The sequence below is a fragment of the Oreochromis aureus genome, linkage group 1 (assembly GCF_013358895.1).
Source record: "Oreochromis aureus strain Israel breed Guangdong linkage group 1, ZZ_aureus, whole genome shotgun sequence".
Classification (NCBI taxonomy): domain Eukaryota; kingdom Metazoa; phylum Chordata; class Actinopteri; order Cichliformes; family Cichlidae; genus Oreochromis; species Oreochromis aureus.
This window is the reverse complement of record NC_052942.1, coordinates 11338273-11350589: the sequence shown is the minus strand read 5'-3', so window position 1 is coordinate 11350589 and position 12317 is coordinate 11338273. Positions and strand designations below refer to the sequence as shown.

General features: G+C 40.0%; 1 protein-coding gene across 1 annotated transcript; it reads right to left on the bottom strand.

Moving 5' to 3' along the window:
* Positions 1–5747: 5747 nt before the first annotated feature.
* Positions 5748–11217, bottom strand: LOC116324030 (ADP-ribosylation factor-like 14 effector protein). The gene is made up of 5 exons (XM_031744579.2): positions 11002–11217; positions 8994–9189; positions 8782–8907; positions 8396–8436; positions 5748–7063 (listed from the first exon to the last, which is right to left on the bottom strand). The coding sequence occupies exons 1-5, from the start codon at positions 11070–11072 to the stop codon at positions 6835–6837; spliced, it is 663 nt and encodes a 220-aa protein (XP_031600439.1). The 5' UTR covers positions 11073–11217; the 3' UTR covers positions 5748–6834.
* Positions 11218–12317: the final 1100 nt, after the last annotated feature.

The following is a 12317-nucleotide window of genomic DNA, read 5'->3' as shown; positions in this document are numbered from 1 at the left end:
GGTGCCACTGTGTGTGTGTGTGTGTGTGTGTGTGTGTGTGTATTAACAATATTATTATTTTCTAATAATGTGTCATTTCCTGCCCACCATTCCCTCTCTGTGATTTTCTTTCCACTTTGCCCCTATTCTTTTGATAACTACCACAATGAGGATTGATCAAGTAGTGATACTGGTAAGCTTAACTGCTGAGATCATTTGTTGTTTAATGCATTGCTCTATCAGTCTATCAATAATTTGTTCTAACCTTATCTAACACGATATTTCTAATTAATTGGGTACTCCATAAATGTAAAGTATTCCTTTAATTAGGTCTCAAGGTTCAAAAGAGATAGATTAAATTAAAAGTTGTTACATTCAAAGCAACAAAGGACAAATTATCCTGAATCTCCAGTCTGGATCAGGTTCCTAATGAGATTTTGTTCATTACACATCAGCATGTGTGAAAGTTAGTCTTTCAGTCTGTGAAAATCTTCCTCCAGTGCCCAGGCATGGGTCTCTCAACACAGAGATATATCTCTGTTTAATATTTTTGAGGTTCAGCACATCTTAGGTAGCTACAGCATAACAAAAGGCCACAATTCAGTCACATAACTCATGTTTGCTCTCTCCCATCACCCCTCTCCGGTCAGATGCCTGCACTTCCTTGAGCCTGGTTCTGCTGAAGTTTTCTTCCTGTTAAAAGGGAGTTTTTCCTTCCCACTGTAACCAAGTCCTCACTCATAGGCGGTCATTTGATTGTTGGGGTTTTCTCTGTATTATTGTGGGGTCTTTATTTTACAGTATAAAGTGCCCTGGGGCGACTGCTGTTTTGATTTGGGCAGTGATAAGTCTCCCTGGAGTCTTACTGATGGATGTTGGGGTGATGGAGGGGTTAAAACAGCAGGAAGTGATGTAGAGCAGCATATGCTCCAGCCCGCACCCCTGTGACCCTGACAAGGATAAGCAGAAGAGAATAGATGGATGGATGGATGGATGGATGGATGGATGGATGGATGGATGGATGGATGGATGGATAACCTTGAACCCATACGTGTGAGGGATTCCACTGGAATCCTGAAAGGAAGTAAAGGATTTGTCAGTCTTGTTAGGGAGAAAAAGATACAGTTAAGTTGTGTTACAATTGCATGATACTGTACATTTTATTTCAAGTGATCTTTAAATTTTTATTTAATGTATATCACAACTGTGGGTGTGCGGAGTGGGTGATGAAAAGACGCTTGCCATAAAGTTTCTGAGTGATTTTAAAAGTGCGCTGCTCAAGAAACTTGTATTCAGTGGATATCAATATTTCCACGGCTTGTAGCTCAAAAGTCAAAGCAAAAGTGCCTTCACAAGCAAAAAAAATCAATGATAGCAAAAGAAGTCAGAACAGAAATCCATGGGCAATGATTACATAAAGTATTTTTGCTCTTGTACAACAGCAGCTTGCTGAAGTTCAGGATCTTGTTTGGACCAACAAATTTTCAGTTTGTTGTTTTGAGTCAGGGAGTAAGAGGAGCTAAGATGGAGTAATAATCAAGCCTGCAGGCGAAACTGACCTAAGCTGCTTGCAGTAGAGTCCACGCTGGCATGTAGAGAGATGGAGCATGGCCCACAGGTGTGAGGCGGCAGCCTTTTTAGTGCTGACCACATCACAACAAACTGACCTTTTCTGTTCCCATACAAGCAGCCTGAAGGTGCTCAGAGAGGAGAAGACAGATTTTTAAACAAATCATATAATGCAAAAGCTACGTCCACATCCTCAGCACAGTCCAGTATGTTTTCAGTGGATGGACAAAAGAGTCTTCGCTTCATCTGACCATGACTTTCACCACAAACTGGTGCGGTCTCTACCTGAGTATGAAGGATAAAGGATAAAGGTCAGTATTTCCAGGTTTGAGGCCATGGTTCTTAGCTTGATAACCAAACACGTATCATGTTAACAACTGAAAGGACAGTGGACCCGAGATCAGGCTTTCAGTTAGCTACCTGATCTAGTAACCTACCTGATCTAGGTTACGTTTCACCTTTGCATCTAGATCTAGACCAAAAGAACGAAGAATGTACTCAGTTATACTTCACTCCATAAAGTAGCTGAGCTCATCCTTGGAGAGGCTTCTTTGCACTGAAAGGTGTCAGCTGAGATGATTCAGGCAACCTTGGAGGTTTCAGAGACATGCCAACTGAGAGGAGAACCGGAAGAGCTGGCTGGACAGCTCATCTTATCTGGCTTCTGAACTTCTGATTAAATAAATAGATGCCTTCCAATTAGGAGAAAGCATTGGGCAAATATAGGAAAACAACATTTCTCCACTTCAAAAGGTTAAAGCTACTGTTTGGTGTTTTGCTTAATTCAGTTCAATTCTATTTTATTTATATATAATCGCCTCAGGATGCTTATTATTGTAAGGTAAAGAGCCTACAATAATACAGAGAAAACCCAACAATCGGATGACCCCTGATGAGCAAACACTTCAACGACAGTGGGAAGGAAAAACTCCCTTTTAGCAGGAAGAAACCTCAGGGAGGGGCAGCCGTGTGCTGTAACTGGTTGAGGGGATTAATAAGACAATTCCTGCAAAAGACATGTTGGTTTGACCTCTACGGATATCAACAGCAATTTCTAACTTCGCTAATGGATGGAGGTTTGGGGTATTAAACAAAGAATTTGATCCTAGATACAAACTGCATAAATGAGCTTCTACTGAAGGATGCCTGCGTTCTGCCTAAAAGGCATAATGAGGATCTCAATCACTTGGAAGGTGCTCAGGGCAGACATGCCACGCCTCTGCATTGAACAGAGCCAAAAGAGATAATTTGGGTATTTGACATAGGTGCATGCTCTTAAGTTTTAAGCTGGAAGCTTAATTTTAGTTATGCTTCCCTTTGTATCTAATTCTGCAATCAGCTGGTAATACAAGTAAGCTAGAAACATTATTTGAAAATAATATGCTACTGAGCTCAAAGCACGGATTAATTGTCAATGAATTTTCTTTCTACTGAAAAATAAAAGAAGAAGCTGGCAGTTTACAGGAGCGAAGGATGTGACAACCCCGTTACTCCATCTTCTCTGTTAACGTCCCAACAGACCTTTGGTCGTCTCACCGCGATGTTCATGGATTTACCTCCAGCCTCTAACTCACTTGGCTCACATCTCCAGTTCGCTGTGAACACTGTAGGCTGCATATCTGCTGACAGATTTCCGTCCGTTCTGGTCACCGGTGTCCTTTAACGGTGGCTTGTTTTTATCCAGTAGCTCCCCGGAGGTTTGCGCTCCGTCCTCACTGATGACCGCCGCAGCCAATATTGCAATAGACATTTTATCAAGTTTACGGATGAGGTGTCATATGGCTTTCTCTGCTCGAGGGAGGAAATGGACACTGTGATGTAGTGGATGGCTACGTCTCAGGCTATGATGAATTTATTTATTTATTTGGATGAAGAATTTTCTAAGAACACAGGGCAAACCATTTTTAGAAGTTTATGTTTGTGTGTGTTTATGATAACAGCTGTTAAAGACGCTGAGGTTGGACTCTGCAGACTCTATTTTCTGGACTTTACTGGAGAAACTTCCTAAAGTACTCTAAATTGTTTTATTGTGCTTTCCAGTAATTGTGTCAGGTTTTTGTGTAGCATCCAGCTTGAGGTGAACTGATATGATTTAATCCACTAAGAGCACTGATGTGACAGATAAGTTAGCCAGGCTAGTGGTACTTGCACTGGAACTGAAAGACCTTTTGAAAAATGCTCATTTTGACAGTGCTAACCTGGCTGTAGCGTGTAAAATTGTAATCACTTTTAATTAATATTAAAAGTAAAGTGACCTGACTGATGACGTTGCAATAGAGTGTTTCTTCTGCACCAATCTGGATTTAAACCTGGCTCTCTAAAAGAGCGTGTCTTTGGTGCTGTCTACCTCCCCTCCCCCCCAACCAGGCGCAGCAGATTGCCGCACCTCCCTGAGCCTGGTTCTGCTGAAGGTTTCTTCCTGTTAAAATTGAGTTTTTCCTTCCCACTGTTACCAAGTGCTTGCTCATAGAGGTAATCTGACTGTAGAAATTTCTCTCTATTATTGTAGCATCATTACCTTATAAAATAAAGCACCTTGAGGCGACTGTTGTTGTAATTTGGTGTTATATAAGTACAACTAAATTGAATTGAAGTGGTTGGAACTGATCACAGCACCAGATGAAAGGGGGTCAGGATCACTGATTACAACTGCAGTGCATACATGGGTGTGTTCATGTTTCTAACAAATACTGTGCCAATCTACCACACACTTGACAAGATTCAAGTCTGAACTCATGTAATGAACCAGCCAACAGACATTGCCATCACTAGATCCACACTGCTGTAAGGCAAAAACAACAACAAAACATGACTTGACAGCATATATTACGAGCGGGAAATATTCATTCTCAAGAGCTCATTAAGCAGGAAACTTGTTCTAAATGAAAAAGGAAACTGCTTCTTTAACAAAGTGCTCTGATATTGCTTCTAACATCAAACATAAAGATACCGGCAGCGATGATGAGAGAGCATACAGGTGTCTTTTGAAGACCCATACCTGTATCTGGAGCGTCCTCAGTGTTCGGAGTCGCTGCATAACAAACTGTACTGCATGGGGAAAATAGTTCAACTTGAATTTAAGTCTGACAACAAAGCTTCACGGGCTGTGATGAACGATGCTTGCATCAACTAACTTTCTGTTCTCAGGTTTTTATAAATATTCATAAGATTCATTCACACGTACACCTTTAACTGCATTATAAATAAAGACAGTGGTGCTGGTAAATAAAGAAGAACAGCATGCCTCCATTTCATAACACAGTTTTTCATGACGGTCCAGTGAGATGACTGCACCCTCCTCTCCAAAAATATATATTTTTAAAAAAAGGACTTGCATTTTATTAGCATGCCCTTTAAAAAGTAAAATATCCACCATTGCAATTCTTTAAAGTTCATAGTTTTCAGCCCTTGCTGCCATTGCTCACTCTGTGGTAATAAGGATAGGGTATGGAGGCGAAGCTACCCTGGGCTGCATGACTCTTGACCTACAGCTGAGCTCAAGGACAGCGGGATGTGTACAAATGAGACATTACTGTCTGCGGAGTTCTGCAATTCTCTTGCCAGCCGGCACGATGAACTGCTGTGTCATGCTGTTGTCTATGGCCTTAGGTCAGTACGAAGGAGGGAGTGAAAAGACTGCTGCTCAAGTGTGTCCGGTCTATTATAATCAGGCAAAAGGAACATAATGGAATTTAGCATGAATCGCATTTTCAAGGGTTAATCATTTACTAGCTGGATAACTGACAAAACGTGTACTTAAAAACGAACGATTTGTCATTAAACAGCCTTCAAGCTCATCCCAAAGTGCTCTCTGTAATATAAATAATTAAGACTGTGTCAAAAAGGTGGGAATACATGTAGGAAGGATTAGTTCCCACTTCAGCGCCGCCTTTGGATGAGCACGGATCAGATATACAATGAGAGCGAAGCCCTGACATTCAAACCTCTGAGAAATTATCTGTCAGTCTAACTCAGTGAGATGAGGAGCTCCGCTCATGAATTTCATTTGTCATCACACTCTATTCTGTGATTGTAAAACAGGTCACTGGCTTTATTTTCTTTGTTATTAATGCTTTTCATCTATTTTCATTTTTCTGTTGATAAATGTCTTATCAGCTTGTCAAACATAAAACAGTCTGGTATCAAAACGATAAAAGGATGATAGAACTGATACTATGTCGAGTATGAAGCCCACTGAATTGTGTTGGAAATTTTTATTTAAATATACCTCAGACATATGCTATGAAAAATGGCTGAACAACAGACAGTGACTTAGACACAGGGACATTTACATTCCAGGTAAATTTGCAGTATTGTATTGCATAAGCACTGCATTGAACCTCAGCAGGTCATCTTTGCAATCTTTAATAATGCATATACACACACAGAGCTACATTCAGCAGACCTCTTGTGATAAGGGCGATAAGGGCCCAGAGCAGGTAGTTCCACATGCTTGATTCAGCAGTTTTTAATACCAGCAGCCCTCCCTGACACAACCCAAAAGGAGAGTTGTGTCCTGGAATTGAACCAGCGCCTTTTTATTTGTTAAGTCACTGTGTAATCCTCTACACTGCACACTTCCAAATACTGAAATCTTTAATGTTTTTCTGTACTCATCCCTCACAAATAAACTAAAACTACACACTAAAAGAAAAAGAAAATTAAGGGAACAATTATAGGGAACAGTATAACATAAACCATTGTTCGTTTCTGCTGCTTTGGTGACAGTGAAATGTTTAAATGAAATGTTGTGTGCCCGACAGGTATTAAGACAAGACGCCCTGGGAGATGACGGAGTGTTCCCTTTATTTTTTATTTATTTTTTATTTGGGCAGTGTTTTAATATATAATAAATTGGTCACCTTAACTTTCTGATTAACTGTAAAACCCTGTTAGCTTTTGGATGATACTAAGTCACCATCCCATTCACTGATGAATATGTTACTGACTTCATGCTCCAATCATCTATACAAACTATACAATGTATACATTACACTCCATATGTTTTCCCCATTTACAAACCAAACTGCTGATAACACTACAGGAAAGTCCTTTTTTAAAAAAAATAACATTTAAGCATGCTACACTATATCAACAGCACAGACATTAAATATTGAGAAAAAAAATCTTTATTTAAAGAAAAAAAAAAGTGTTTTCTTCTCTGTTACCTTTGTAAAACTTGATAAATATTGCGGATTATTTCTTAAAGAGTGCATCACAGTCTTGCATGGTCCATCAGCCTGACTTGGGTATGAAATCAGAGAGAAACAAAAGAATATCTGAAAACTAAATGGCAAACTTGTTCCGGATGATTTCGCCACCTTCCACTTCCATCTGCTCGTAAAGCCACTTCCTGTCACAGCGGCACTCGACGCCGCACTTGCGAGATCCACATTCAGGGCACGGGTAGAAGCAGCCCATGCAGTCCACATCCAAACAGTCACACAAGTCCTTGCCATTGGAGAGCAGTCGGCCTTTGTTGTCGTACACTTTGCTTTTGGCTCCAACATTCTGCCTGCGTGATTCAAACAGACAGTGTCTTATAGAACAATTGCATCTGGTTTTCTTTAAAGATTTTCTCTTCTGATAGTTTTCCTTGGTCATTTTTTAAAGTTTCCTTCTGACACTGTCATGTAAGAAGGTCATAGCTGAATGTAAACCACCTCTTTATGAACCCAATTTAATGCTTATTATGTCTGACAATGTTAATAATACTTAAAAACCAGCCACAGTTCCTTGTTTGAAACACTGCTAAAGCTTTGAGTCAGGAAAAGCTCATCTTCTGAAGACACTTAGAGGACAGTTACTTGGGGTTGGTCACTATATTTCATGTGTTTTGTGATAAAGTGGTTAAAATTATACCAAAAAAGCCTCTAAACCTATGGATATGGCAACTGATATTAATCTTTATATCACATGTGTTTTACAAGCAAGATCCCTTTTACATACACCAACTGTGTCCCTCAAGGGGACGGTCTATGTAAATAATATAAAACTTTCCTGTAATGACATACATTGTTAGATGGTATTTAAAGATGTACAAAGAAAAAGTTTAATATACTGCAGGAATGACCGTCTTTGACTGATTGGTTAATTGATTGTTTGATTAGATCACACCACACCAAATTGTAAAACTTGTGGATGCCAATTTAGCTTATTACTATCCACATAAGAGCTCCTGGCTGCTGTGGCAAACCCCTGCCAACTCATCAATATACACTCTGGCAAATGAGAACGCAAATCTGAGGAATGTCACCAGCAAATGGTCTTAATTTAAGTTTTGTTTTTGTTTTTTTAAACGTGTTTCTTCTCCAACAGTCTGCTGAAGGGCACAATCACTTAAGCCAGAAAAGGAAAACGTTATCCACGCAGGCATAATTTATGTTCACATCTAATTAGCAAACTAAGTGCAAGACAGTAAAAAAGGATTCATGACAAAAAGAACTCAGAGTTTCGAAGTACACTTCAGTGAAGAGCACAAATAAATGCTTCTTCCATCAAATTCAGTGGAGATACTGTATGCCTGCATCCACACAGAGAACATTTTTATTTTAAAACTAAAACTGATCCCTTCCCAGGCTTGACTTTTAGCCCAATTTTAATATTATTATTCACCAAGAGAAGCCACAACAATGGGAAGAAGAACGATGACAAAAAACAAACAGGATCTGAGCCTAGCTGTGATGTTTCGCCTTGCAAACATGCAAACACACAAGAGCATTAGCAGCAACACCAAACTGGATCAGCAAGCATTTCCAAAAGGTGTGTGGTAGTGATAGGTGCAAGCACAATAAAGGTTTCATGCTTTAAAATGCATTTTTGTGGATGTACTGCAAGCATCTCTCACCTGTCTGACAGCTGTTTCGCTCCACGGCCACCTCGTCCACCCTGCAACAATAACAATAACAAAGAAATATAGCTCACGCAGAGATAAATTAGGCCTAAAATAAACAATACACTTTATATTACACATAAAGATAACTGGGGAAAGAGATTCGTGGTTTAATGATAACAAAGAAACTGCTTTATTTCAAATGATCCAGTGGCTTCTGGTTAATATTCTAATACCTCTGATGTTATATCAAAACATCATGGCTTTGTTGCATTTACGCGACAGTCATGAAACTTTATTATTATTTTTGCATTTTAGACTTTTAAAAATAATTCTTGAGGGGTAAAAAAGTGAGCACATTACCCTCCCACAGTATACACAATAGTAAAAAAGACACTCACCCTCATTCCTCCTCTTTTGTCTCTGCGAAGAGCAGCTTCTTTTGCTCTGTCTCTGTCCGCCTGTGTCGTCATCTGATTTGCGACATTTGTCTCCTTTAGGATTACTCCTCTTTTACGCAGTTCAATCTGTGGAATTTACAGAGTTATAAACTCAAACAAAGAAAGCAGAGTCACCTGTTTAGAATAAGCACGATCCTGTTGTGAGCCCGCACCTTTGAGGAATCCTGTCCTTGGGTGAATATGGTGGGCACCGCATCCTCTCGGAGAAACTGTTTGCCATTGTAGTCTCTGAAGCAGTCTGGCCTAAAGTGCTCCGAACAGAGGCAAGTGTTGGCAGTTGGGATGAAGTTTTTCATCCCAAGGCTTGTCACCCATTTGCTGGCGAGTTGAGGCTTGCTAAGAGGAAACCTGACACACAAGAAAGAGAAGAGATTTATTTAATCCAAGTACAAGATTTCAACCATCACACCTGTTAAGATAAAGGGTGAGACTTATGGTAAACTGTTAAGGTAGGTGGGTAATTTTCATTTAAAATCAAAACAGCTAGTCATCGCTGTGGCTCAGGAGGCAGATCAGGTCATCTGCTAATTGGAAGACTGGTGGTTCAAACCCTGGATACTAGAGCCTGCATGCCCTAGTATTCCTGGGCAAGATGCTGAACCCTGAGTTGCTCCCAATGTGTTTATCAAAGTGTGAATGTTAACCCAACACTTTTCCTGGCTTAAAATGAATATTTGGTGATTGACCAAAGATGTAAAGAAATTATGGTTCAGCAAGAGTAGTTTGGTGAGAGTTCTGATGTCAGTTAGAGGCAGTCTACAAAGTACAGGAGCAAAAGCAAAGGTCACTCTTGTTTGTGCTGCTGTTGGTCTGTCAGCCACGGAGAGGAGTGAAGTTCTAACATACAAAGAGCTGAACTGAAAACAAATGTTAGAAACAATGAGCCCTAAGTCTCCACTGCAGTCACTAGCTGTGCTTTTCATGCTGTATATTTTGGATCTTTCATGTTTTGTGGGGGGATTTTTGCTAATCTTTCCAGCCCGCTTGTCAACCAATAGTTCATTTCCAGCTACGTGCAGTTACAGTCTCGGAGGACTGCAAAGAAACGTGCACACATTTGCAGGACCATAAATTACACTTAAGCATGACCAGTCATCACGTACAGTGCAAAGAGTCAGCATTGCCCTACTTAACAGAACTTCCTACAGTTTCCTCTCATCTTTTGCCAACTGAATAAGTTAAACGATAAGTTTCCGTTGGTGAAGGGCCAAAACCTCAAAACTCTGGTCTCCATTGAATTGTTTTATATGCAAGGGAATTCTAGATTATGTTTTACAAATCCGTAAACTGTATCTTTGCTGAAAACCTTCAAAGCAGATACTGACCGAGGCATCAACGAGTGACCACATTTATTACAGTAACATTTTATCAAGCTACCAAATTATTGTCAAGTTACCTTCTATTCACTTCTGAAAGCCTTATCTGCAACCTCTGCCCTCGAAGTACCTTTTGTACATGATGTCATACCCGTTTAAATGCATTTTTTTTTGGGGGGGGGGGGGTTATGAGTTTGTGTGTGAGGTTACTGCCTGATGATACATTTCCTATTCAGTCTCTCCTGCTGTCATCAGGACATCACAGAGCCTATTTTTTCAGCACTAACATGACTCTTTCTAAACATATAAATAAAGCTGAAGTTAATATTTTATGTGTGCTCACCGTTCCGAGCACCACGGAGGGAGCAGACAGTCATTAGGTTACATTTCCACTCGGAATTTGTTAAATAAATTAACGTTTTTTGGTGGTAAAGCTGTGTGCTGCATTAACATATCGACACCGTGTACATGCACATACGCTGTAACCATAAGCAACTAGCTTTAAGTAGATACTCTTCCTTCAAGAAAACGGAGCTTGAAAAATCAGGAAAACGGTGAAGTAACTTGACCAGAAAAAGCTATTACAGTGTACCCGTGTGGCGTCGTGGTGCGGTGTATAATGGTCAGCACCCTCACGTATAACGTTGGCTAGCTCTGTGGAGCTAATGCTAAGCTAAACCAAGGCAGCTTTTCTTGAAGCTAATGTCCAAACCTAGTTTTAATGTTGCATTTAATCTTGAGACCATCTTAAGGCGACTGAAAACACACGCACACCAACGCTGTGCAACAATACCGCTGCAAGCTAACGAGAAACTTCAGCTCCTCCGCTGCACAGAAAGCTTACCTGTAAAATCTTATTTCCGACCCTTTGACAAACTTATTGTTGCATCCCGTTGCCGCACATATAACGGGCATACTGACTCTCTTTTTTCTCTTTGTCTAAACTATATGACAATACGAATGAAAAAAAACAAAACAACAGCAGTTTACAAACTTCCTTTCGCCGTCTTCTTCGGCCAAACTACTCGTATTTCTGCTTAAGCTTCCTGTTTCCCATTGGAAGAGTCTGCCCTCTGGCGGTTCATAATATTCACATACATGTAAAACAAACTGGAAAACAGTCATGAATTACATGATTGATTTATGCACAATATGAACGGGATGGGAAACAAACTTTGACAGGCGGTCATTCGGCTCAAGTTACTTTGATATTTTAAATAAAATACAATAAAAATAAAAATCATACATGCATATATCACTCAGAGAAATATAGTCACAGCTCTAAAAGTGCAAAAATATCTGTCTTAGATTGCAGACACAAAGCAGGAGACTAACGGGACAAACGTAAAAAACATTTTCTGTAGATGCAGAAGTGAATCAATGAATTTACCACACACACTAGAACTGTTGACGGCGAGTGCAGAATATCCCTAACAACACATTTCCATTTGTTTTGCAAATTTCAAAACAAATGGGGAACAAACCCCATATTTTCTCAGAGTCTTACACATGTATAAGCAGTACATACAGTATAAAGATGGACTATAAATTACAGCAGGCAACCAATACAAACACCAGGTTCCCTCCACAAATTCATCTTCTTCTCTATCTTTCAGCTGCTCCCTTTAGGGGTCATCTGCCTTCATCTATCCTCCTCTGTCACACCAACTTTCTGATGTCCTCTTTCACTACATCCATGATCTTCTCTGTGGTCTTCGTCTTTTCATTCTACCTGGCAGCTTCATAATTAGCATCCTTTGTCCAATAGTTCCACCATCACTCCTCTGACATGTCAAAACCATCTCAACCTTCCCTCTCGAACTTTGTCTCCAAACTGCTCAACCTGAGCTGTTCCTCTCATTTCTAATCTCATCCATTCTGGTCATGCCCAGTGAAAATCTGAACATCTTCAGCTCGGCCTCCTGTCTTTTTGTGAGCACTACCATCTCCAAACCACCGCGTATACCGCGTATCAGAGCTTATTACCATGTTATAAACCTCCCCGTTCACACTTGCTGCAGTTCTTCTGTTATTAGGTTCCCTGTAAATTTCTCACAGTTTGCAGCATCATCAACCAAGGCACATCTTACATTAATACAATAATTTATCCCTGTCATGTAGAGGGTCCAAATTCAACAATTTCATTTTATTTTAGTTGAT